Below are 27,100 nucleotides of genomic sequence, written 5' to 3'. Positions count from 1 at the left end.
TTCAGATGTTTTTTACTTTCTGGTTGGCTCTCCGGTCTCCAATCCCATAGTCTACAGTGCTGCTCCATGACTCTTCTTTAAACTGGATCCATTCCTGTATTTTGTTTCCAGAAGCCCAACGCATTAAGTCTCTGAGAGGCGGGCCCATCCAGCTGCCGGCACGCCCTCCGCACACACTCCACAGCAAGCGCACTATCCCGTCACCCTTTCCATGCTTTGCGCTTGCTCTTTCTCCTCTGCCTACGTCCCTGCTTCTCAAGTGCGGTGGAGGACCATTTACAAAAATTCTCCAGTTCCCGGGAATCACTAGTTTTGGAAACACGTTACAAATCAGAAATACGCTAGCAGGGGCACCTGGGTGACTCAGTGGGTTAAAGCCTCTGCCTTCGGCTCAGGTCATGATCCCAGGGTCCTGGAATCGAGCCCTGCATCGGGCTCTCTGCGAAGCACCGCGCCTGCTTCCCTTCCTCTTTCTCTGCCTGACTCTCTGCCTACTTGTGGTCTCTGTCTGTGAAATAAATAAATAAAATCTTTAAAAAAAAAAAAAAGAAAAAAAAAAGAAAAGAAATACGCCAGCACATTTCCATGTCAGAGGGACGGCGTGTTTCTCAGCGCTGACTCCTCGCTACACTGCCTGTCTTCATCAGGTCCAGGCTAACAGCAGATCACACCGGTCCAAGGACCACACTCTCACAGGCCGACACTGACTTTCCCTTTCCCCTGCCTGGAGAACCGCCAGCCAGGCCCTGGCAAGGGCAACCCACCACCGCCGCCGCCATTACGTGTTCCTGATATTTACCCTCCAGAGTCACGTCCTCGTCTATACAGCCACTGCCCATTCCTCCACGTTCTATGCAGTTCACTTCGATGCACCCACTGCCGTCCAAACCCCTGGCAGAACTTCTCACGTGCTACTACAATTTCCTGTCACAGTCAGAGAGCAGCAGGCTCGCTGAAGTCAGGGATACGCACAAGTCATCTCTGCATCCTGAGCCCTGCGCCTACCATGTGGTGGAAGTTCAGAAACAGAATCCGCAAACGCCTCTGCCCCACCCACCTCTTTGGCGCCATGCAGATGAGCATGCACTGTAACGACTCTAAACAGAACTTTAATAACTCGGGGCGTGGACTACGACCGAGAGGCCGGAGGCACAGAAGCGAGGCCATCAGTAGGCTGTCTGAGACTGCTGCTGGCGGTAGCCGCCCCGGCGCATGTAGCCCTCGTTCTTCCGGTAGCCGTCCTTCTGGTCTGCAGGGGAGAGGGAAGGGGAGGAGGCCGTGAATGACCACAAAGAGGCGAGAAGGGGGCCAGGACCTTGGGAGAACGGAGGGACAGAACCACTGACCTCGGAAGTAGCCACCGTAGGTGCCCTGCTTGTGGTCGAACACCCGCTCATTATTCTCCACCAGGCTGCCCAGCTTCTCCGCCAGCTGCAGGGCCAGGTTCTGCTGGGCGGTGGGCTCGGTGCGGTGCATCACCACCGTCTGCGTTGGCTGGTCCAGGGAGGCCTGGTGGAAGCGAGGCGAGGACAGCCATGACACAGATCGCCACTCCCAATTCCCCACGACTCCACCTGCCCATCTCCCGCCCTGGCCCTTACCATCAACTCCTCGTTAATGATCATCTTGCTGATGATGGAGTGCACAGTGGGCAGGTCCAGCTCAAACATGTCAGACAGAGTCTCCATGCTGGGGAGAAAAAAGGCAGAGAGCGAGGAGCAATCAGGAGCCTGGACCACAAGGCTGGGGCCCCTCTGCCACCTCAGGGCCCGTCCGACCTGATGGAGTCATAGACGCTGCTGTAGGTGAAGAGGTAGGTCCGCAGCGACTCTTCCTGAATCTTCCTGCGGAGGAGAAGAGGGGAAAGGGGGGAAATCTTCAGGGGAGGAGGCCTTTCTTCCCTACCCACCAAGGGCCTTCTCTCTGCTCACCTAACCAGCATGGTTCGGACTTTGTCAGCCTCGGGGAAAAGGTCCCACACTTTGCCATTCATCTTTTCGTTGATGATAAAGCTGTGGCAGGTCTTCCAGTCGCCCATCTTCATAGCCTTGGAGGCAGCAACCACGTGTTCCCTCATTGACTCAGGAGGACCTGAAAGATTGGGAATACGGCAGGGCCTGGGGTAAGCGTGGGACCATGGCTCCTGCCTCAGGCACCACTCAAGGAGGAACATGGAACAGGAGAGCAACCAACCAGACTGGGACTCTCCCAGCTCTCCATTAAATAGCCACGTGATTGTATAAATCACTTAATATTAAAATACACTTATTTAGACTAAATCAGTCTATGACATGCTTCAGGGGATTGGTGAGCCCCTTGAAAACAACAGCAATTATTGTGTCTATCCTCAGAGGTTCATTTCCCTAGACCTAAAAAATTTTTCTTTCCTTCTTGTTTTTAAAGTAGGCTCCACACCCATGGTGCCTAACATGGGGGCTGAAGTCAGGACTCTGATGTCGAGACCTGAGCTAAGATCAAGAGTTGGGACACATTTAACCAACTGAGACACCCAGGCGCCCCAACCTAAAAAAATGTTCTAGTATCTCAGCTGGAACTGTATCTACCAAACTTCATTCCTTCTTATACCCCCCTCTTCATGACTTAACCATACCTGTGTATCACTGCTTCAATTTGTTTTTCTTTAAAGTCAACCCAGGAAAAGAAAACATGGCAAGCAAGAGTAACTGGAATTCAGAGTAGACAACAAAATGCAAAAAACTTTACGACTGGAATGGATGGCAGGCGTAAAGAAACATGAACACGGCAGGCCCTAGCACAGGGAGCAAGCTCAAAAGTGTAACAGATCAGCCCCAGAGAAAAACGTATGAATAAGGGTAAGTGTAAGGAAGAGAACACAACCCTTCTGATCAGCTTCTACTCTGTCACTTTTAAAAGAGCCAAAGTTAGAGGCTCAAAGACTATTTCCCTATAAAACCAAGAGTAGCACAGACCCGAACTAGAAACTGCCTTTTGATCCCTGGCAGTCATAAAGAAGCAGGGACTGCAGTGAGACAGAGACCCCTAAGCGATGCTGGAGATACAGACTTTCTCAATTTTCCAATTAGCATAAAACAAAGCCTCTGGGCACTTGGGTGGCTCCGTTGGTTAAATGCCTGCCTTTGGCTCAGATCATGGTCCCAGGATCCTGGGATCGAGCGCTGCATCAGGCTCCAGGCTCAGCAGGGAGCCTGCTTTACCCCCCTCCCTCTCTCCTTCCCCCTCTGCTTGTGTACATATGTTCTCTCTCAAATAAATAAATAAAATCTTAAAAAAAAAAAGAATTAAGAAAAGGCATTAAGGGACAAGTGAGCAAGTCCGCTGCACTGCAGGGCCCACACTCACCCAGCAGAGGCTGTCGCTCGCCCACCCGCAGCTGGTGATGGAACTGCTTGCTGATCATGCGGCGGCGGGCGTCACTCTCGTGCGCGGCCATGTAAGGGATCTCCAGGAGCATGGCAGACACCAGATAGACACACTCCAGCAGCTCCAGGTTGATATGCAGGTGGAAGGGCACCTGCCGGCGCCGCTCCACCTTCTCCTGCTCCTGGTTGCGCTCCTGCAGGCTGCGCAGCAGCAGCCCCTGGCCCAGCAGCTCCTTGGCCCGGCCGCTCGACTGAATGTCCAGCAGGGCATTGTGCGCATCCTTGGTCAGGCCTTGGCGGAAAGCACAGATGCCCAGCTGCACCATGGTGCGGTTGTACAGGATCTGGGAACGAAGGGCAAGGTGCTCAGAAGGGGCCGCCACAAGGCAAGCCATCTACCCGGTCTGCAAATGTACGCTGAGCACCTCCAGGATCCTGAGCACTAGGCTAGGGGCTGGGATAGAGAACAAAACCGACAAGTCCCCGTCCTTCCATGGAGCTGACGTGCTAGGGATAAGGGGATGGAGGACAAAATAACCACAGTATGCAGAAGGGGACTCATGCCAAGGAGAAAAAGAAAACAGAGGAGGGAGTTAAGAAGGGAGCTGTGTGGTGGTGGCAGGAACTCAATTTTATAGGGTAACTAGGGAAGGCCTCATTCTGAGGGGAGTAAGTTTAAATAAAAACCTGACAGAAAAAAAGGGACGAAGTCATGCAGATATCTGGAAGAAGAGTGTTCTAGAAAAAAGGAAAAATCAATGCAAAAAGGCTCCTGTGGAAAACCGTGCCAGGTGTACTCAAGGGACCAGGAGAGCCATCCGGCTGGAACTGTAAAGATGTGAGCATGAACTGGACAGGCAAGCACACGGCCCTGTAAGCCACGGTGATGCTTCTAGGATGGGAACCCATGGGAAGGTTTTGAGAAAATAAGTATCATCTGACTTGACAGGGTTAAGCCTGGCTGCTGCATTAGGAACAGCTTGAAGGAAGAGAGAAGCAGAGACCAGGAAGATGACGGTGGCTCTGACCAGAGGGCAACAGCGGAACTGGTAAGTGGTTAGGTACGGACTCTGAGCACAGGTGGCGGGGGTGGGGAGTGGGAATGAAACAAGGGACGTCAGAGAAAAACAAGAATTGAGTTTGACTGAGGTTTCTGGCCTAGGCAACTGAAAATATGCACCTGCCACTAATGAAGACGGGAAGATTTTAAGTAGTATAAACGGGAGGGCGGGAGGGATAAAGTCTTTATTGATGACAATAGAAGTATATAGGTCAGTACCAGTCCTGAACCCAGATACAAAGAGCCTGAAAAGACATTAGCACACAAAATCCAGCTGTATAGAACAGAGATAACAGATCATGATCAAATAGGCCATATCTCTGGAATGAAAAGCAGATACAAAAATCCAAAATCATGGTTACTCACCGTATGAACACAATAAAGGAGAAAAAACTGCATCATTTCAGTTGATGCAGAAAAAGCTCTAAGTAAAATTCAACATCTATTTTAGGACAAAAATTCTCCATTAACTAGGATCAGAAGAGAACGTCATCAATCTGAGAAAGTGCATCTACAAAAGTACCACAGCTAACATTATACTCCAGGATAAAATGCTGACCGCTTCCCTAAGACTGGGGACGAGGCAAGATGCTTGCTCTCGCTACTTCTGTGAAGCACTACATACTGGAGATTTGAGTGATGGCAAGGTGGCAAGAAAGAAAGAAAAACAGAACGGTGCTTGGGTGGCTCAGTCGTTAAGCCTCTGCCTTTGGCTCAGGTCATGACCTCAGGGTCCCGGGATCGAGCCCTGCATGGGGCTTCCGGCTCAGCAGGGAGCCTGCTTCTCCCTCTCCTGCCCCTCTCTCCCGCCTGTGCGCACGCGCTCTCTCTCTCAAATAAATAAATAAAAACTTTTAAATTTTTTTTTAAAAAAGGGAAGTCATAAAGACTAGTACAGTAATAAAACTGTCTGTATGCAAATGACGTGGTAATTTCAGCAGAGAAGCTAAACTGAACAAGTGAATTTAGCAAAACAGATGCATTCAAGGCCAAAATACAAAAATGAATTGTATTTTTATACATCAGTAATTAACAATTGAAAATTAGATAAAAAAACAGTAACATTTACAATAGCAATGAAAGTCATAATATTTAGGAATAGTTTCTTTTTTTCTTTTTTTTTTTAGAGAAACAGAGAGAGAAAGTGAGGGTGGGGGAAGGAGGACAGTGGAAGAGGGAGAGAGAATTTTTTTTTTTAATTTTTTATTTTTGGGGCACCTGGGTGGCTCAATGGGTTAAAGCCTCTGCCTTCGGCTCAGGTCATGATCCCAGGGTCCTGGGATCAAGCCCCACATCGGGCTCTCTGCTCAGCAGAAAGTCGGCTTCCTCCTCTCTCTCTCTCTCTCTCTGCCTGCCTCTCTGCCTACTTGTAACCTCTGTCCGTCAAATAAATCTTTAAAAAAATTTTTATTTTATTATTTTTTTAAGATTTTATTTATTTATTTGACAGAGAAAAGAAGAGAGATCACAAGTAGGCAGAGAAACAGGCGGGGAGCGAGGCAGGGAAGCAGGCTCCCTGCTGAGCAGAGAGGCCGATGCAGGGCTTGATTCCAGGACCCTGAGATCATGACCCAAGCCGAAGGCAGAGGCTTAACCCACTGAGCCACCGAGGTGGAGAGACAGAATCTTTTTTTTTTTTTTTTTAAGATTTTATTTATTTATTTGACAGAGAGAGAGATCACAAGTAGGCAGAGAGGCAGGCAGAGAGAGAGGAAGGGAAGCAGGCTCCCCGCTGAGCAGAGAGCCCGACACGGGGCTCGATCCCAGGACCCTGAGATCACGACCCGAGCCGAAGGCAGAGGCTCAACCCACTGAGCCACCCAGGTGCCCCGAGAGAGAGAATCTTAAGCAGGCTTCATTCACACCCAGCGCGAAGCCCAATGCAGGGCCCGATCTCATGACCCTGAAATCATGACTGGAGCCAAAATCAAGAGTCAGGTGCTTAACTGATAAGGCAACCCTTGAGGAATAATTTCTGCAAAAATGTGTAATACCTCAACAATGAAAACCACAGAATACTGCAGAGAGAAATTCAAAATGAAATAAGGTATAAGACTGGAAGACTGGATTGTTGTTAAGATTCTCTCAAAATTGATTCATAGAGTCCACAGAATTCCAGCAGGCATTTTTGTAGAGAATGACAAGAAAATTCTAAACTTGATGTGAGAATTCTTAGAAAAGAACAGGTGGAAGGACTCATACTACCTGACTTCAAGACTTACAGTCAGAGTAATCGAGCCAGTGTGGGACTGGCACAAAGACACAAAGATGAATGAATGGAACACAGCACAAGAGAACAAAAACACACTCACAGTGATGAGGCCATACGGTTGTTTCCATGCGGTTTTCTACAAAGTCACCAAAACAATAGATGGGGAAAGAACATCTTTGACCCTGACTTCATACCATGTATCTAAATGTGAAAGCCTTTAAGAACTTTCAAGGGGCGCCTGGGTGGCTCAGTGGGTTAAAGCCTCTGCCTTCGGCTCAGGTCATGATCCCAGGGTCCTGGGATCGAGCCCCCGCATCGGGCTCTCTGCTCAGCGGGAGGCCTGCTTCTCTTCCTCTCTCTCTCTGCCTGCCTCTCTGCCTACTTGTGATCTCTGTCTGTCAAATAAATAAATCTTTAAAAAAAAAAACAAAAAACCGAAAAAAACCTGTTATATTAGACTATACCACAAGACATGGTGTTAAAAATGAACAGGCAGAACACACACAGGAAAAAAATATTTGAAAAACATTTGTCTGACAAATGTCAGATTAGAATAAAAAGCGGTCAGTTTCAGGGGTTATCAGGGAACTATGAACCAACACTACAAGGAGACACCATTAAACAACCAACGTGGCTTAAATTAGAACGATCGACAACGCCAGGAGTATAATACGCACACATTCCGGGAGGAGTGTAAAGTGATGTGACCATTTTTGGGTTTCTTATGAAACCGGACACACACCTACACTTTGATTCTACTCTTAACCATTCACCCAAGAGAAAATGTACAGCCGTTTATGACAGCCCCACACTGGAAACAGACCGGGAGCCTATCAAGAGGAACAGAGATCAAGAACTTGAGATAAATCCATGCACTGGACTAAGACAGGACAAATTCGAATGCTGTTTAAAAACTGCTATCACGTGGGTCCCCCTCAGATTTGCAGGTTAACATGTACTATTATACACACCAAGATTGTTTTATTGTTCCAGACGCATTTACAGGACCTGCCTATTGGCGCGGCTGCAATGCTCCCATATGACAACGTCCCCACCATGCTGCCACAACACAGTCAGCAGTCCCACAGTCCTGTGCCAACATACCGCACTGCACCTAGGCCCGTGCTTTCCTTAATTTAACAACTTGTTAAGACTTCTCTCACCTTCTAAAGTAAGAGCTCTCTTATGTTCCTCAACTAGACACACAGTAGGGATCATAAACATGAGCCAAACCCTAACCTCCACCCCAGAGGCCTCCAGTGGCGTCAGAACAGGCCCCCACATGCGAACGGGCAGGAGGATCAGAGACGCCGGGCATCTGGGTGTCCGCTCATTTCTCCACCAGCCAGACAGGTAGCTAACCTGGTTGAGCCAGGACGCCCAAAGGACAGGGGCCTGGCCCGGTCTCATCCTACCTGCACCGGCGGGTCGGCGTGCTGGATGTTGTCCTGCAGGTGGCTCATGAGCATGAGGTCCCGGGCCTGGTACCAGCGCGAGTGCAGGGCGTGGTGGTAGATGTGGCAGAGGATGGCACACGTGCGGATGCGGTCCGTGCGGTCCTTGGCGTAGATGTACTTGCACAGCCTCTCCATCAGCACAGCCGAGTCCTCACCCTCGTTCTCCGCCTGGTCTTGCTCAGACTGGGGGGGCGGGACAGGGTGCCGTTGGGAGACTCGGCAGAGACCTCCTCCCTGAGCGGCTCAGGCTTCAGCTCTGTCCAGCCTTGTTCCCGACCCTGCCCGCGTCCCTCCCCGCTCTGCCTCCGAGAATTCCCAGGAGTCAGATCCGCTGTTACATTGGCACAGACACCTCCCTCTCCTCTGGGATAGGTCCGCAAGACTCACCTTTGAGGAGCCCTCGGGGGGGGTGAGCTGCCGCTGGTGAGCCTTGTAATCAAACTTGTAGTAGGTGTGGAGGATGCGCCTCAAGTAGACGCGACAGATCTCCTCGGTGGTGCCCTTCTCCTCCAGGTAGCGCTGCACCCGCTCGATGATGGCGCACACCTGCGCCTCGTCCTTCAGGTGCTCCACGTACTCTGGCAGGGAGAGCCCCCCTCTGCTCAGCGGGCACCTGGCTGCCCCATCATCCATGCCCATCAAGCCAGCTACCTCCATGTGACTCCTGTACCCACCAGCGGTCTCCTCACCGTGCCCTGAAAACACCATCCCCTTCCCGGACACCCACTTTCTGTTCCTGTCCGGTGAGCTCTTCTGCTACTTCCTGCCCTGGTTAACTCCTCCTCCTCATTCAGATCTTACTTCAAATGGCCCCACCTTAAGATGCTTCCTTCAAGCATTATCCACAGCGGCCATCCCCTAACACAGGTCCCTATTTAAATTCCTAATGCAGGCTTCACATCATCTGTAATTGCCTTGTTTTACCTACTTGTTTAACTGTCTTTCTCCAGAACCAGAATGTAAGCTCCAGCCTTCGGCTGCCTTGTTCATCACTATGCGCCTGATGGCATGTGCGGGCGTTCATACCCCCAACCCAAATGCCTCTGATCCAAGCCAAACAAGCAAAGCGGACTCAGGCCAGACCCCAACAATTCTCAAAGTATAGTCCACAAACAGCAGCATCACTAGGGAACGTGTAAGAAATGCAAAATTTAGGGGACCCCCACCCCCGACCTACTGAATCAGAAGCTATGGGAATGGGGCCTAGCATCTTCCCAGGCCCTTCATGTGAATGCTGGGGCAAGGGAAGGGCTGGCCCCCCAGACACGGTCAGTGAAACCCTTTGTTTTATTCCCTACACTTTCCCTCTCACTGATGCCCACGCTTGCCCAAGCTTACCTTGGGAGTGAGGATCAGTATTTTGCATTATTTTGGTAAATTCTTCATCCATTCGTTCCACGAGGGTTAGGATACAGCCACGGACACGCAGTGGCTGAACAAGAAGGCAAGGAGGAGCAAATAAATGAGCCCAGAATCAGTGCCACACTGTGACCCTTCTGTCTCCACTGAGCTTTCATCAGCAGACACCTCCAATTAGCCTCCAATTTCTTTCTTTCTTTCTTTCTTTCTTTCTTTTTTTAAAGGTTTTATTTATTCATTTGAGAGAGACAGAACATAAGCAGAGGGAGAGGCAGAGGCAGAGGGAGAAGCAGACCCTGCTGAGCTGGGAACCCAATGTGGGCCTCGGTATCAGGACCTGGAGATCATGACCTGAGCTAAAGGCCGATGCTTAACCATCTGAGCCACCCAGGTGCTACCCTCCAACCCCCCACCAATTTATGTCTTTACCTGGTCAACACTGTGCAGGTTCTCACTCTCCTCCAGAATGTTCTCTCCAACAAAGATGTTGGGGTTTGCAAACAGGATGTCCATCAGCTCATTGATGCAGTCCAGGCACTTCTGCCACATCTCAGGCTGTCAAGAGAGCAGACGGCAGTCAGGGGTGTGAAGGTGGGAGAAACAGAGACTCCTCGCCAGGAATCCACGGGGCCTTCAACTACCAAGACCGCTTCCACAGCCCTTGAGTTTTAAAACACCAGGCAGGACCCCCCCACCCCCACTCCAACTAGCTCAGCTCTGGGACGCTCCTCTTCATTGCCCTCACCTTCATGTACGTGGCCAGGTTTGGGTTGTAGTCATAGAGAGAGGCGATGATATTGAACTTGATCTTGACTATAACACCCTCTCCCAGGTTGTTTTCAGATGCAATCTGTACCAGCAGCTGCAGCAGTTCAATCTGGGCCGCCCTGGAGGGGAAGAGAAAGGGGTGAGGCATCAGAGACCAATCAAAACACCTCATCTTGTCACACAGCATGCCCTCTTTAGACAAGCAAGGCAGCGGTCATTCCCACTACCCCACTACCCTCACCACCTGCCTACTTGCTTCTCCTTTATAAATTCCAAACAGAAGCAGCAACAATGCTAACAATCTGCTATTCCCTCCAGGTCCAAATAATTAAAGAAAGTGAGTATTCCCATTGTGCAGACGGGAAAATAATCCCCAAAGTCTAAGTGACTGGTTTAAGATCAAAGGGAGAGTACAGAGCAGACTGATATGCTCCAAGTACACCATTCCTTCAATGGCAGCCACACACAGATCTTCCCAAACAGTGCTATTTCCCCATCAACCTCCATCCATGTTTTAGAGAAAAAGAGCATTCACCCTGTAATCCCACAGTCCAGGCCCACGAATCTTACCGATCTGTTCCCTTCTTGCCTCGTGCCTGTAGGATCTCATTCAATTTCTTGATGACAACAGCGTGGGTGATCTCGGTTCCCTTGGCAAACATTTTTGGCTTCTCCTGGGTAACACATGTCCTATCATGTGCAAGCTGATATAAACCCATTCTTGCCCTCACTTTTCTCCCAAACCAACCAGGGGGGCCCCTGTGTGCTCCTCCAAATGGTTTCCCAATTCATTTGAATACTAAAGCCCATTTTAGTATTAAACTGGGTGGCCCATCAGTTAAGCGCCTGGCTCTTAGTTTCGGCTTGGGTCATGGACTTGACCCTGCACCGGGATCTGCACTCAACGAGGAGTCTGCTTGAAGATTCTCTCCTGTGCCCCTTTCCCCACTCAAGCACATGCGCATGCCCTCTCAAATAAATCCTTTAAAAAAAAAAAAGGCAAACACAAAAAAACACAAAACACTAAAGCCTTTACCTTAACGAGGGGCACTCCACCGCGGACCCTTTCCCACTCCCCGCCTTCATTGTCTTCCTCCTCCTCATCCAGGCGCTTAGATTTCCTATCGTGCTTCTTCTTGGCTTTGTCCTCCCGTTTCTTCTCAGCTGCCTTCTTGTCCTCTTCTGTGGTGGGAGCCCTGCCAGCATGGGAGAAGATGAAAGACCAGTCCTACTCTACCTCTGAGGCTGCTTCTTCTCATGAACTTCTCTTTTTTTCTCCATCAAGCCCTGGGTTCAAGTTATATTCGATAAGAGTGAACTAAAGTTAACTGTAACCATAGCCAAAGCAAGGACTATCAAGCATGTGAACCTGGCCGAGAACAAACCAAGGCCTGTGACCACATCATACTCACTAAGAAAATCTTCCTGGTCTAATAAGGTAGAGGGGCCAGGCCGCTCACTGTGGACAGCCTGCCATGTTGCCCAAAGCTAACCTCCCAGGTCTCCCGGAGGAAACTATATTCAGGAGACATTGTCGTTCTTTAATACTAGTTGCTCTATCTAATCTTCTCACTAGCCAACAACTAACCAGTTTGAAATTAGCGTAAAAATATTTGTTGTTCCCAGACTGAATGCTCCCCACTTATGAGAATTAAACTAAATTCTGATTTTAAAAAACTGTTCAAGATAACAAAATTCCCCCCCAAAAGCAAAAAAGACCACTGGCTATCCCAAAGTGGTCTCAGGCCACTTGGTGTCTGAAACCATCTCCGCACTTTAATACTATGTAATGAAATGTAAGCCCAACAACAGAAACAAATTATCTCAAACTTTCATAGATACTGATGAACAAATCTTTCCAAACTTAATAGATAGTCAAATTGTATTTCTCTTCAACTGCCACTTAAATATCTACAAATACCTTTCATTTTAACTGCTTAAAAAGATCTGACTATTTTAGTAGTAATTTATAAATTTGCCAGATGGATCACTTTCCTGCCTGCTAAAGGATGCCTGTCAGAACTTGACAGCTTGCGGGTTTTCTCCCTATACTATAGCAACACTCTCTTTTTAATGACAAAAACTCCCTTTATAGGTAAAATCCTTTGCAAACACACAAAGTATGTTCATTAAACTGAAACCTCTTGGTCATATCCCTAAACCTTTAAGATCAAAAACCATAATGCTATTTTATGGGACGCCTGGGTGGCTCAGTTAGTTAATTCTCTGCCTTCCGCTCAGGTCATGATCCCAGAGTCCTGGAATCGAGTCCCACATCGGGCTCCTTGCTCAGTGGGGAGCCTGCTTCTCTCTCAGCCTCTGCCTGCCACTTTGCCTGTTTGTGCTCTGACAAATAAATAAATAAAATCTTAAAAAAAAAAAAAAACAAAAAACATAATGCTATTTTAAAATAAATGTTGCTTAAATTTCAAAGGAACTTAATCTTTCCAGGCCTAAAATTTTACTCCTAGCCCTAAGGATATTAGGATTAACACTTCAAAAACACAATGAACTCTCAACCTATGAAATACCCCCCCCTTTTTTTAAAAAGATTTCATTTTTAAGTAATCTCTACACCCAACATGGGGCTCGAACTCATAACCCCGACATCAAGAGTTGCACGCTCCATCCACTGAGACAGCCAGGTGCCCCTCTCACCCTATGAAATTCTAGTTGGAAGACAAATTTGGCTTGACCTCTCTGATATGAAAGATTATACCTTCGTATATTCACATCTTGTTAGAAATTAGAAAACTAATGTTTATGCTCTCTTGGTTATAAATCCAACTGATGCAAAGCTACTTCACCAACGGGGTATCACCAAATACACTTCTTTTTAAATACAAAGCCAAGAGTCAAAAGGTATTAAGAGACACCAACATAAGTCAGCCCTAAAACTACACTGGAAAGGATCATTCCACACCCTCTTAACAACAACTACTGATCTAGAGTCCCTATGTGCTCCTGCTTAGGATCCTAACAGTTTGGACATCCAGTCCCACCAGTTTCATTCTGAGGTTCTCTCTCTCTCTCTCTCTCTCTCTCTCACACACACACACACACACACACATATGCCTTCAGAAGCCAGTAACTCTTAGAAGTGGGCAGCATGTCTGTGAATCCCACAGTCATGCTACTGGGGGTATAAGACTTCCTCCAACACGCCTTCAAATCAAGGTTCATAACCGAGACAACAGACTTACATTTTAAAATTATGTGTCTTCCTTCTCTTTCACTCCTTTTGCAGTAATCTTTTTTGCCTTTTTTATCCACTGTCTACATTATCAACAGTTAAATATTATCGAAGTTTCAAAAGAATCTTACTCACCGTATCAACAGTTAAATATTATCTCAGTCTCAAAAAAATCGTGATTGTTCACTGGTGAAGGGCATCGAGAGGACATAACTGCCGGGCGACCCTCGAGCTGACCCTGGGTAACAGGAGACCCCTTACCTTCTCCCCATCCTTGCAACTTCTGCCCACCATTCCCACTCTGGGGGCTGGTTCAAGAACACAGCCCTGTGAGTAACGTGTTAAGACCAGACTTCTGGACTGTGTATGTGACACTACCCCATTAAGAGCTCTGTATAAACTTGTAGGATTCCTGTGGCGGGTGCAGAGATGGACTAGCCTTGGCACCTTCCAAGACAAGTCTCGCCTGTTAGCTCCCTTGCTTACAGAACCTGCCGCTGCCCACGTGGAGACGTCTGCCTCTTTCTTTGGTCTTTCCCTGACCTCCACGTACAGGGGCCGGCTTCAGATTTCACCCTCAGAACACCGAAAGTGGTGACCCAACACTCACATTCGATTAAGAGAATAACGTGGTCATTTATCAGAAGGGATCCAAGACACTAGATTTCATCAGATTGTACTTAAGACTTCCTACCCCAAGGGCACCTGGTGGCTCAGTGGGTTAAGCCTCTGCCTTCTGCTCAGGTCATGATCTCAGGGTCCTGGGATCCAGCCCCGCATCCGGCTCTCTGCTCAGTGGGAAGCCTGCTTCCCCCCCTCTCTGCCTACTTGTGATCTATCAAATAAATAAATAAAATCTTAAAAAAAAAAAAAAAAGACTTCCTACCCCAACTACAGGAAACATTGGAAACATTAATGTCCAATCTGTAATTTACCTCTAATGTCCATACAGCAAGTTAAATCAACATTTTAGCCCCAAACTCACATTAATAACTTCCTTAGCTAAAAATTAGTTAACTCTAAATAAAAACTATAATAAAGCAGCCAAGACAATAATAAAGATGTACAATGAAGAACATCTGACGGTATTTGGATACTTTGGAAAAGTATGTCAATTAAGAAAAAAGCTACTTGAGGGGCTCCTGGGTGGCTCAGTTGATTAAGCAACTGCCTTTGGCTCAGGTCACGATCCTGGAATCCTGGGATCAAGCTTGGCAGGGAGTAAGCTTCTCCCTCTCCCTTTGCCCCTCCCCTAGGCTTGGGCGCTAAAGAAAAAAGCCACTTGAAAAAAGGAAAAAAATCCACTTCATTTAAAAGTTCACTGATTCTCTAAGGCATTCCCATAGATAGGCTTAACCTGATTCAAAAACTAAATAGAACATAGACTATAATGTTTCTGATAATATCTGTGATTGGCCTCATATTTTCTGCCAAACCTACTACCCAATGTCCAGGTGCCTTAATGTTGCTAGACAGCCTTACTGTACACCAAAAAGAGATAGAAGCTCTTGATTTAAACTCATTCCTTTATGTGCTTGTTTTAACCAAAAAACAAAAGCTGAGAAAATCTGATGAGGAAAAGGGTAGAGACTGATTTACTATGGAGATGCTGAAAAAGGATCCTGGCAGACATTATGGAAACAGACGGTCATGCTTCTAGAAAACCCATTAACAACTAACACCAACCCTGGTTGGCTTAGATAGCTAATGAGAAAAAAAACGTGCAATCAAAATTCACTGTTCCCATACCATCTGTGATTTCTCTCTCCTTGTTCTTTTTCCTTTTATATAAATCTTCCTTTCATCCTGGCTGGAAATCAACCTTAAAAACTGGTCTTGTGACTCAAGTAAAAAATAGCATCTCTGAATTATTCGTTTACATAAACTCAAACGCAATGTCAAAGACCTTTGAGGATCCCAAGGTTAACCCAACTTCTGTCAACTGGAATTTTAACTCAACCTAATTTTAGATTTTGTTCATTAGGTATACAAAATAAAATTTCACAGGCTAAAAATATAAATCAAGGGTAACTCTAAAAGGATAAAATATAACTACCAAACCAGTGGAAGGAAACCCACTGAGTAAGAGGAGAAAAAAGTATACAATCTATAAATGGTTTAAAAAGTAGAAAAAAGTGGGGTGCCTGGGTGGCTCAGTGGGTTAAAGCTTCTGCCTTCGGCTCAGGTCATGATCCCGGGGTCCTGGGATGGAGCCTCGCATTGGGCTCTCTGCTCTGCAGAGAGCCTGCTTCCTCCTCTCTCTCTGCCTGCCTCTCTGGCTACTTGTGATCTCTGTCTGTCAAATAAATAAATAAACAAATCTTAAAAAAAAAAGGGTAGAAAAAAGTAATTTGAGAGGCAGGGCGTTGTGGGGGGTAGGGAAGGAAAAAATGAAACAAGATGGGATCGGGAGGGGGACAAACCATGAGACTCTTAATCTCACAAAACAAACTGAGGGTTGGGGAGGGAGAGAGAGAGGGTGGCTGGCTGATGGACACTGGGGAGGGTATGTGCTATGTTAAGTGCTGTGAAATGTATAAGCCTGCCGATTCACAGACCTGTACCTCTGGGGCAAATAATACATGATATATTAATCAAAAAAAAAAAAAAGTAGAAAAAAGAGAGTGACAAAGAAAATAGAAGATAGGATTAACCTTAATTACTCTGAGTGAAAAAAGCCAAATCCCTCCCAATCAAGTAACTGTGTGGTTGCATTTACATGAAATTCTAGAAAAAGCAAACTTATCTAGATAGTGGTTGCCCAGAGAAAGGGAGGGGGTGGACTGCCAGAAAGACCACGGCATGATTATAGAGGTTTATGACTTTCAGCCTCACCACCACCACTAGATGGGAAGTAAGGGCTGGAGACTGAGCTAATCGCCAAGGAGCAATGACTCACTCACTCATGCCTATGTAATAAAATGCCATACACATCCCTAAACGATGAAGTTTGGAAAGCTTCCCAGTTGGTAAAAACACACTGAGGTGCTGGGAGTGTGGTGTACCCCGAAAGGGAATGGAAGCTCTGGGCCTGTTCTCCCACATCCTGTCCTGCGCATCTCTTCTGTTTGGCTGTTCCTGAGTTGTACCCTTCACAGCCCTTTAAAATAAGTGGGTAATTACAAGTAAAGAACTTTCCCGAGTTCTATGGGTTGTTCTAGCGAACTACTGAAACTGAGAAGGGGATTCTGCAAGCTCTGAATTTATAGCTGGTTGGTCAGAAGTACAGGAGCCAAACTTGGGACTTGCCACTGGCTTCTGAGGTGGTGGTGGTCTCGTAGAACTAAGCCCTTAACCTGTGGGGTCTGTGGTTAACTCTGGGTTGCTGCAGAACTGAGTCTGTTGAACACCACGCTGGTGTCCCGAGAGTTGGAGAACCGGCAGGTGTGAGGAAAAAACCCCACACATGTGGCATCAGAGGCGTTATAAACACACATACAATCAAATACATACGCTTCCTGGGCTTTACCAGTTAAGTGAAGTACAAAACAAAAAATGCTTTTCAACAAAATGCCTTTGCCTAGTCCTTTCTAGGGCCCGGGAACTCACGACCTTCTGAAGCAACATAACCCCAACTTTTGAAAGCAGGACAGCAACCCCCACAACAGCAACAGTTCCCATAAGCAGCGGCACCGTTATCAATGGGCTTGATACTGGACCGCTGTGGGGCACACAGGGATAGGCATCACCTCGACTCCAAATGAAGACATGGAAGACCATGATGAGAGTTAAGTAACTTAGCAAAGCTGACCAGCTACTGAAGGACTAAGGGCTGGAACCAGAGTCCAAATCAGACTCCTGCCCAGCTCCCAGAGTGTTCCCGGGAAGCCGAGAAGAGCAGCCATGCTGCTGGTCGGTCCTCGGCTGAGCTGCTGCCCGACACACCACTCTCAGCTCTCCTTGGAGCCAGGGGCAGGTAACCCTCATTCTACAGATGAGAAAACAGAAGACTAGAAGGAAAGCAGACTGTCCCGATACCGCGCGCAGCTAGCTAGTGCGAGTAAGACACCTACACCGCGTGTGCGGTGAGTCATCTCACGGTTAAAGGACTTTGGGACCTTCGAATCCCATCCTCAGGACACAATAGCTTTGTGACCACAGCCACCCCACATACTTGCCCAAGACCCCTCTGTTGGCCTGGACAACCCAAAAACACTGCAAGGAAGAAGCAATCACCCTCCAGGTGACCGCTTCCCACTGTGGCCCAAGGCACCACTGATTTCTTACTTTTTCAGGAATCGTGAGGCCAGCACGGTCTGCTTCCCTTCTTCCTCCTCTGAGCCAGAATCAGAAGACGTGGAACCCGTGTCCCAGTCCTCGTCATCTTCTGAATCTTCTGAATCCTCATCATCATCCTTAGAGAAGGAAGAGAGAGGATCAGCAGGAAAAAGATGGGGAGACTGACTGGTCTCCCTGCTGCCCCAAGTTCCAGAGATTTTCAGGAGCAAAACAAGAGTGGATATTCATGAACCAGCATATGAAGAGCTGGAGTGGACCCCCAACCCGAGAGAGAAGTGAGGACTTGCTCTAGGGATAGAGAGCTCCTGGGGGGCAGACTGTGGCCCTGAATCCAGTGCTCCAGGTTCCGGGTTGCTCCGTGCTCTAACCCAACACAAAGGCTGGTCTCAAACCAGACTTCACTAAACCCCACCCCTCCCAAGTCTAGGATTCTGTGAGTCATCTTCTCCCCAGGAACCTGAGAATGGTCCATGGCAGGCAAATCGCCCTTCGTAGTCCAGCCCTGGCTCTTACCTCCATCTTTTTGAGGAATTTGCGACTCTCTCCAGAAGGAGCTTCTGATTTCTTCTTCAGGAAAGCTGCAGCGCTGACTCCATCCTCATCTTCATCCTCATCCGAAGAGCCTGGAGGCAGGAAGGACAGAGAAGAGAGTCAGAGCGGTGAACAGCGAGGCGGAGGGCAACCAAGAAAGCATGCCAAGAGAATCACTGTGCACTAGTAACCCTTCTCAGGGAGGGCCCCCACCCCTCACCTTCTGAATCCTCCTCATTCTTCTCGGCGTCTTCGTCTGCAGACTGCTCAGGGTTCTTAATCAAGAGAGACGTGAGAATAACGAATGATGCCTACCAAACACCGCTCCTTCCACACCGTCCTCCCCCTCCACCCTGGAGACATGTCCTCTGGAAACATGTCCTGATTCCTTCTCCAGGCATGCCTTCCATTTGCAAATGCCCTTCTATCTTGCTCAGGGTGGGGGGTGGTTACTGTCCCCATAGTTCAGAAAGTCTGCCTCTAGCATCCCCACCTGCTTGTAATTTGTAATATGGGACTCGAAATCTCGGTTGTATTTTCGGATCTTCTGGCGCAGGGTGCTCAGGGCCTTGGCATTGTTCTTGTTCATTTTCTTCTTCCCTTCCTTATCTTCCCATAGCTAAAGGACAGTACACGGAAGAAAGAACAGGGAATGTCAGACTCATCACAACCATGAGTTTTGCTATCTGTATACCATCTGTACTGTCTACCAACTGTATTTAACTTATTTTTTAAAAGCTTCTTTGTGGGGCACCTAGGGAGCTCAGTGGGTTAAAGCCTCTACCTTCGGCTCAGGTCATGACCTCAGGGTCCTGGGATAGAGCCCAGCATCAGGCTTTCTGCTCAGCAGGGAGCCTGCTTCCCTTCCTCTCTGCCTGCCTCTCTCCTTACTTGTGATCTCTGTCAAATAAGTAAATAAAAATCTTAAGAAAAAAAAAAAAATCCTTTGTGTATCGTGACCAAAAGAAAAAAAACAACACAAGTAAGAATATGAAAGTAATTATGGTTAAAATTCTTGGCCAAAAAACATCCCTCTCTTTGCTTCACCACTCTTTTTCTCAGGCCCCAGGAAGTACCGTATGTACAGCAAGAGGAGAGAGGACCCCCAGAAGTGGGTTAGGAGCAGGCCCCAGGTCCACAATCCCCTCTGGATCCTCCCTCACCCACAGAAATCATACCTCATTAAGATAGTCCTCCAGATCAGCCAGGATGCGGATATAGAACCGGGGGACACCTTCCTTGTCCACAATGCTCTTGGCCTTCCCATATGCTTTTCCCAGGAGTTCAAACTCTTCCAGGCACTTTGTGACATCCCGAATCTTCATGGCATTACGGATGGTCCGGATGAGGTTGGTCAGCTCCTCAAACCTGGGTTGGGAGCCCAAAACCACATTGGACATGCCCACCAACACCAGAAAACCCTCACTGCTACAGAGATTCCCCACTACCTGGCCTCCCCATGGCCTCACCTCTTGTCCTTGGCACTTCGGACAACTCTCTTGGTATCTTCTTCATCCTCACTCAGCAACAATGGCCTATTTGAAAAAACAGAGACCATTAACTGCTCTTCCTTGCTCCAGTCTTTTCAAGTGATCTCTAGTTCCCTTCTCAGATGGGACAGAAAGACTGGAATTACTCAGGCCATCCTATTTGATGCTCACCCTTGATGCTTCCTCTTCAAAACCTCGTCATACACAACTCAATCATCTAAGCCTACTTCACGTATGACCGTTTTATCAAACACTGTTGCATATACAAAGATGACCATCTCCACCCTCACAAAAATAAACACAGGTATTTACTTACTAAGTCAGAAAACTAATTACATGAAAACACGAGTACCTAAGTACTAAAAGAAGTCAAGAAAAAAGGGTTCTTCAGCTAGAATGGAAAAGGCTTTAAGAAGGTGGTAGTTGAATTAGATCATAGAAACCAATGTTTCCCAGAGTGTGTGAGAAGCCAATGGTAAAGAGAAAGTCCTAAGGGCTTTAGAACTTCTATTATTGGCATTTTTCTTTAAAAAGGAGAGACTAGGGGCAGTTGGGTGGCTCAGTGGGTTTACGCCTCTGCTTTTGGCTCAGGTCATGATCTCAGGGTCCTGGGATTGAGCCCCACATCGGGCTCTGATTAGCAGGGAGCCTGCTTCCCCCTCTCTCTCTGCCTGCCTCTGTCTACTCAGGATCTCTGTCAAATAAATAAACAAAATCTTTAAAAATAAAGAAAAAGAAAGAAAGAAAGAAAGAAAGAAGAGAGACTAGACCACAGACAACATTCAGATAGCAACCTATCTCCATTCATTTCATTTTACTCATTTTCCAATTATTTTGTATTTTAGAAAAAGCGATGTTGGTTTTCTGATTGTGGCAATAATATAAAATTCTATTTGGGTGAGCACATGTGTGTATTTATATGTATTATTAAACAGTGGCATGGGATACAGAAAAGGTGCAAATGGCAAGAAGTTCCTGAAACATTGCATTGTTTCAGAAAGTGAAAAGCATTTCAATTTAGAGAGATAGGAGAAGAGTATTTATTTGTTTTTAAGATTCTTATCTATTTATTTGACACAGAGCACATGCACAAGCAGGGGAGGAAAAAGGATTAGCAGAGTCCTCGATGAATAGAGAGCCCCATGTGGAGCTGGATCCCAGCACCCTGGGATCAGGACTGGAACCAAACGCAGACGCTTAACCAACTGAGCCACCCAGGCGCCCCAGAGGATATATCAAAGAGAAGTTAATAATAGATGATGGGGAGCCAGCCGAAGAGTACCAGGTGGCTGGGCTTCAGAGCCACATCCAGCAGATCCCAAATCCCAAGTGAGCACTTTGGATTTTTTTGTGAGCAGGATTTTTTGGTGGTAAGAGTAACTAGGGCTTTCGGAGCCCGATGCCGAGCGGAGGAGGGGTGGTACAGAGCCTGTGGACATGCAGGCCAATTAGGAAGCTGATGCAACAGACCCCGCCAGTAGGAAATCTCTTCCGACTCTATCCCCTTGCACCAGGAGGGTGAACTCCCACATTCACAGCACCCTGAAGCGTGAAGGTTGTCCCTTCGACAATCCTATCGTCCCTTCAACTCTCGAAATCCTCAGAACCCGGTCTCGCCGCGTCTTTGCGAACCTCGTCGTCGCCCCCACCTCCATTCCTTTTCACATACTCGGCCTTCCGGAGCCTGGTAAACCGCGCACTCCCCGAGTGGTCACCACGGCGCAGGCCCCCCACTCACTGTTTGCCGTAGTTACCCCCGACGGGTTTGGTCACGAGCTCCTCCCCCGACAGAGACGACTCGGACTCACTGTCCGAACCGGTGGTGAAAAACCGCGACATGGCGACGGCGCTGAGGGGCTGCGGCAGGCGCAGCCGGACCTGCGGGAGAGCCGGAATCACGACAAGAAGGGGCCAAGGTCGCCACTTCCCGACCCCCACCTCCCATCGTCCCCACAAGTACCCCGATTTGCGTCCCTTCCTCAAAGAACAAGGCCCAAGAAATACACACCGTCGAAGCTCGCGAGTCACACCGTGTAGCCGGAACGACGGAAACGCGAGAAGAGGGAAGACGGGTCCTTACGTCACTTCCGGGAGACGCTGACGAACTATATCCGCGACTACAATTTCCTGTGGTTTTTGCGCCACGCAGGGGCGGGGACAGGTGTGGCAGGCAGGGCGGAGCCTGGAGAGTCTCAAAGCCGACTGTCGACGTTTATACCCAGCCTCACCCACGACCTGCGGAATCAGAATTTCAGGGCGAGGAGTCTACTTTTTTAAAAAACGCCCACGTAACGCTGATGAGCTGCTAGGTTTTGGAGCTAGGCTTAGAGCAAACTTCAAATCAGACTTTGGATTCAAATCCTGCCTCTACCACTTTGTGTGAATTTGGGCAACTTTCTTAACCTCCCTGTGCTGCTTTCTCGCCGACTATAAAATGAAAATACTAGCACCTACGTCATAGGATGTACGAGAATTAAATGACTTCGTATATGTGAAGCATTTAGGGCGGTGCCGTGTACAAAATAAACATGCAATAAACAGTTAGCTAGTATTCACTCATTGTGCCACAAATACTGATTTACCAAGCATTTATTACGAACCAGCAGGATTCTAGGCACTGAATACATCCGTGAATAAGATAGAAGTGGTCCCTGACTTCACAAGGAACTCATAGCCTATTGGAGTGGCATAAATTATCGGGTAAACAGATAATTTCAGAAAGTAACGGGTTAGCCAGGAAGATTATTTTGAATAAGAAGGGCAGAGCCTCTGAAGAGGTGACATTTGAGTTGACATCCAAATGACAGAAAGAGGAGTGCCATGCAGATGGTCTTCTAGGCAAAGAGCATTCCCAACTCTTCTTCTAGGGAAAGGAAACAGCAAGTGTAAAGGCTCTAAGGGAGGAATGAACTCGGCCATGTTCTGGGAATAAGGAGAATGCCAGTGTGTTATCAGTGGAGTGAGCAGGCATTAATAGTACAGATGTAGATAATATTAGACCATGCAGGTCCTCATAGGCCTGTGGATTTAAATCCAGGCAGGCTAAAGAAACCATCAGCGGGGGTTTTAATGGCACAGAGACTGTTTTACCTTTTTAAGGGTAGTTCTAGTCATTCAGTATTTGCTGCATGTCTGGGCCTGGGTTTACATAGGAGGCACAGTGTTCCTCTGAAAGAAAAGTAGGATTTAGCAAACTGAAGGGAAAGAAGGAGGCCACTTTGGGTAGAGAAAACAGCATGAAAATCCTGGAGATGGGGAAGATCAAGGCACAGTCAGTTTCTGGTACGTTGGGGTTTGAATGTGGAGGGCCTCTCTGTATGTCTTGACCTGTCACCTGTGTTTTTCTTCTCTTCCCCTTCTCTCTGTCTCCCTATCTCTCTCTCTCTACCTTCCTCCCTTCTTCCCTCTCTCTCCCCCAGACCCACTTGATTCTGAGACCAACCTCTTCACCTCCCCAAACAGAAAGGGAATGCACAGAAATTGCCAAGGGAGCCCGAGGTAAGAGGGAAAGGAGGCTGAGTGAGATAAAAATCAATGTCACTGGAGATGAAGAAATGTCAATTCACACTAAAGGAAAACTACTGATTTTAGAGCAGCTTCCTGTTACTCCCAAGACCCTGATAAGTTGCAAAAAAAATTGAATTCTATTTTTTACCCATCCCTTACTAAGTCATTGTGAAAAATTTCAATTTAACAGGGAGGTGGCTTTTTAAGTGAATTTTTTATTGAAGTGTAACATAGATTCAGATGAATATTAGTGTGTGCCAAGCTCTTTCACGTGGATGATCTTTCTCTTAAAACATGTACATGATTACAGAATGTAATTACATTAACTAAATGTACATTACAAAATGTAAATGATACAGAAGAAGGTACAAGAATGAAGAAATATCTGTCCCACCCCTGACCCCCCGGTTCTCAGCTTCTTTCCCCAGAGGCAACCATAATTATCAGGTTACAGTGTTAATCTTCCACACATTTCTCTGTATATATAGCTAAGATACAAAAAAGGATAGAGATATGTGTGTAAGTGTGTGTATATGGGTTATATCAATAAGGATCTATAGATAGCTAGGTATCTGATAGATCCTTATTGTTATAATCCTTATACTATATACCTTTATGTATATTTTTTATGTATCTATATTTATACGGAGAGATGTATCAATGGAGAGATGGAATATATGTATATCCCCACCTTTTATTAAAAAAGATTTTATTTATTAATTTGACAGAGACAGAGAGTGAGTGAGTGAGAAAGGGAACACAAGCAGGGGGAGCAGGAGAAGAAGCAGGCTCCCCGCTGAGCAGGGAGCCTGATGCAGGGCTCCATCCCAGGACCCTGGGATCATGACCTGAGCTGAAGCCAGATGCTTAACTGCCTGAGCCAACCAGGTGCCCCTCTCCACCTTTTTTGTTACACAAATCATAGCATTCTTTTTGTCCTTTTGTATCTTATTTCATTATTCACATATCTTACAGCTCTTTCTATAAGGCATATGGACCTGTTTCATTCTTTTTAATGGCAGACTATTGTACCATTATATCAAGAACCATAAAATGCATGTCTTCAGACTTCTCTCAATGAATGCCTCTTTAAAATCTTCACAACAACCCGTTAGAGAAGAGGATGTTGACACCTAGAGGGTGAAGTGACTTGCCCAAGATCACACGGCTAGCCTGTATTCCAACCTAAACGTTATTTCATAGCCATCAGAGCTGTTCAGAGCTTTGCTGTTTCAGAGCTAGACCCTGACAATTTTTTGAGTTAAAACAACTTAGTCTTGTGATGAGGATGGATGGGAATGAGGGCAGTGGAGTAAAAAGTGGAGTAAAATTCTCAGTAAACCTGAGAATTTCTTCCTTTATAAGGATAACGAGGCTTTCTAACTGGAGCCAAGCATAACATGGGCATTTTTAATAGGTGAATTTTATGCCTAGGTTTTGATGGGATCCTTAATGGTCCCAGAACAGGAAGCACACCCTGGCGGAGCTTTTGATCAGTCTGGTGCCTTTGTTGCACGTGGGAGTCACAACTCCCTTGGCAAATCGCTTCTCTCTGAATGCCTGTGATGATGCAACCAGCCAGCCAAAAGGTGTTAGTCATTGCTGGCATTCAACAGCAACTCCAAATGTGTAAAGGCATTTGAAAGTCAGGACAAACTTGTAGGTAGGCAGGCGAAGCAGCTACTACTCATCTCCTTCTACGGAGGAGAAAACCACAACTCTGAATGAGTGAGCAGTGGCTCAGCTAGCGACAGTGAGGTCCCCAAACCAGATACTTCAATTCAAAGACCACAGAAGACTCTTCTGGAGACACTATTTTACTTCCTAAAGATGGACAAAGGGTGATACATTATAATCGTTAGAGGGGAGGGGACTGGGAGGAGGCAGAGGACAGAGCACAGGGCGGGGGATGGGGAGGTAAGGAGGAGAAGGGCGGAATTAGGACTCCTCTCTGGGACTAGATCCTAGGTACCATGCTCTCTCTTCCTCACTCCACTCCAGTTATGGGGGCCTCAGCTCTGGTTGAGGCAGTGTCCCATTTTTAAAACAAATACCTTGAGATGCATTATGAAATTCATATTAAATATAACCTGACATGCACATTTTTTTTAACTTTGTGTGTGTTTTATTTTCCCAAATAGCCCCTGAGCTCCTTGAAGACAGGGATAGTATCTTTACACATCTTAATATCTCCCTCAGTGCATTTCAGGAAGTATGGGTTCAATCATGTGTTGCTGGATTTTGATTGCTATTGAAAGGAAAGGCAGCATACAGATGGCAAAGTATACTAACCGATCTCACTTGGACCATCGTCTGTTAGTTTTGCCTATTCTTTTTTTTTTTCTTTTTTAAGATTTTATTTATTTATGTGACAGAGAGAAAGAGAAAGAGAGGACGAGCAGGTGAAGTGGCAGAGGGAGAATGAGAAGCAGGGTTCCCGCTGAGCAAGGAGCCCCACTTGGGGCTTGATCCCAGACCCTGGGATTATGACCTGAGCTGAAGGCAGACGCTTAATCCGCTGAGCCAGCCAGGCGCCCAGTTTTGCCTGTTCTTGAGATTCGGATGCATACATAGAGTTGTAATGTATGTCTTTTTTTGTTTTTTCTGCAACCTCTTTCAGAAGCCTGTGAGATTCATCCACATTGTTACAAATTACGATCGCGGGGTACTCCAATCCTGAAACTGTGCCACAGTATATTAATTCTCCTGTTGCTTTGAGTGGTGCCCAGCTTGGGGCTGTTGTGAGTAAAGCTTTTTTTTTTTTTTAAGACTTTATTTATTTACTTGACAGAGGTCACGAGTAGGCAGAGAGGCAGGCAGAGAGAGAGAGAAGGAAGCATGTTCCCTGCTGAGCAGAGAGCCCGATGTGGGACTCTATCCCAGGACCCTGAGATCGTGACCCGAGCCCAAGGCAGAGGCTCAACCCACTGAGCCACCCAGGCGCCTGTGAGTAAAGCTTTTATCAACATTTTTATACCAGTCTTCTTGTGGGCATAAATACTTACCTTCCTTTTTTTAAAAATATTTTATTTATTTATTTGACAGAGAGAGAGATCATAAGTAGGCAGAGCAGTAGGCAGAGAGAGACGGGGAAGCAGGCTCCCCACTGAGCAGAGAGTCCAATGCGGGGCTCGATCCCAGGACCCTGAGACCATGACCTGAGTGGAAGGCAGAGGCTTAACCCACTGAGCCACCCAGGCGCCCCTAATACTTAATTTCTTGGGTGAGATAGACCCGTAGCTAGACCATAGAGTAAGCGTACATTCAGCTTCAGTAAATATTGCTATATTCTAACTGTATTTATAAAGGAGAGAAAGGAAAATATTCTTTGTTTAAGGGGCACCTGGGTGGCTCAGTGGGTTGGGGCCTCTGCCTTCTGCTCGGGTCGTGGTCCCGGGGTCCTGGGATCGAGACCCGTATCGGGCTCTCTGCTCAGCGAGGAGCCTGCTTCCCTCTCTCTCTCTGCCTGCCTCTCTGCCTGCTTGTGATCTCTGTCTGTCAAATAAATAAATAAAATCTTTTAAAAAATAAAATGTACTGGGCACCTGGGTGGCTCAGTTGGTTAAGTGTCTGCCTTCAGCTCAAGTCGTGATCCCAGGGTCCTGGGTTCAAGTCCCACATTGGGTGCCCTGCTTAGTGGGGAGTCCGCTTCTCCCTCTCCTTCTGCCCCTCTCCCCGTTCGTGTTCTCTCTCTCTCTCTCTCAAATAAATAAAATCTTTTAAAAAACCCCATATACTTAAATACGTAAATGTTAATGTGTGATTTCCCTAGAAGATATAAAGAAGTAGTCAGAGATTTGCACCTACATGCAATTACATAGTTTGGATTTATGGGAAGACAATCATCATATGAACAGATGTTGAACTTTTTTCTTTACATTTGATGTATTTTTAAAGAGTTTATTTATTTATTCGGCAGACA

At 46.9% G+C, this 27,100-nt stretch overlaps 1 protein-coding gene across 1 annotated transcript; it reads right to left on the bottom strand.

The window, feature by feature from the left end:
- Positions 1-1,087: 1,087 nt before the first annotated feature.
- On the bottom strand, positions 1,088-21,705 carry LOC116858109 (eukaryotic translation initiation factor 3 subunit C). The gene is made up of 21 exons (XM_032842688.1): positions 21,680-21,705; positions 21,410-21,549; positions 19,651-19,716; positions 19,360-19,549; positions 18,675-18,800; positions 18,402-18,456; positions 18,164-18,273; positions 17,639-17,766; positions 11,255-11,414; positions 10,789-10,892; positions 10,196-10,337; positions 9,880-10,005; positions 9,430-9,523; positions 8,479-8,669; positions 8,050-8,274; positions 3,343-3,706; positions 1,932-2,091; positions 1,779-1,844; positions 1,602-1,689; positions 1,347-1,509; positions 1,088-1,249 (listed from the first exon to the last, which is right to left on the bottom strand). Exons 2-21 carry the CDS (start codon positions 21,508-21,510, stop codon positions 1,167-1,169), a joined length of 2,742 nt encoding a protein of 913 aa, XP_032698579.1. The 5' UTR covers positions 21,511-21,549; positions 21,680-21,705; the 3' UTR covers positions 1,088-1,166.
- Between the last annotated feature and the right edge of the window lie 5,395 nt (positions 21,706-27,100).

The sequence above is a fragment of the Lontra canadensis genome, unplaced genomic scaffold, assembly GCF_010015895.1.
Source record: "Lontra canadensis isolate GAN:19392208 unplaced genomic scaffold, GSC_riverotter_1.0 scaffold132, whole genome shotgun sequence".
NCBI classification, from domain to species: Eukaryota; Metazoa; Chordata; class Mammalia; order Carnivora; family Mustelidae; genus Lontra; species Lontra canadensis.
This window is presented reverse-complemented; position numbering and strand designations above follow the sequence as displayed.

What these genes read in the sequence shown, in the direction of transcription:
- LOC116858109 (XM_032842688.1), bottom strand. Translation starts at nt 21,510, where the DNA reads ATGTCGCGGTTTTTCACCACCGGTTCGGACAGTGAGTCCGAGTCGTCT. An exon ending in CCCCCGAGGGCTCCTCAAAG is followed by an intron (nt 8,275 to 8,478) that starts GTGAGTCTTGCG and finishes CCGCCCCCCCAG; the next exon opens with TCTGAGCAAGACCAGGCGGA. An exon ending in CTACGGTGGCTACTTCCGAG is followed by an intron (nt 1,250 to 1,346) that starts GTCAGTGGTTCT and finishes TCTCCCCTGCAG; the next exon opens with ACCAGAAGGACGGCTACCGG.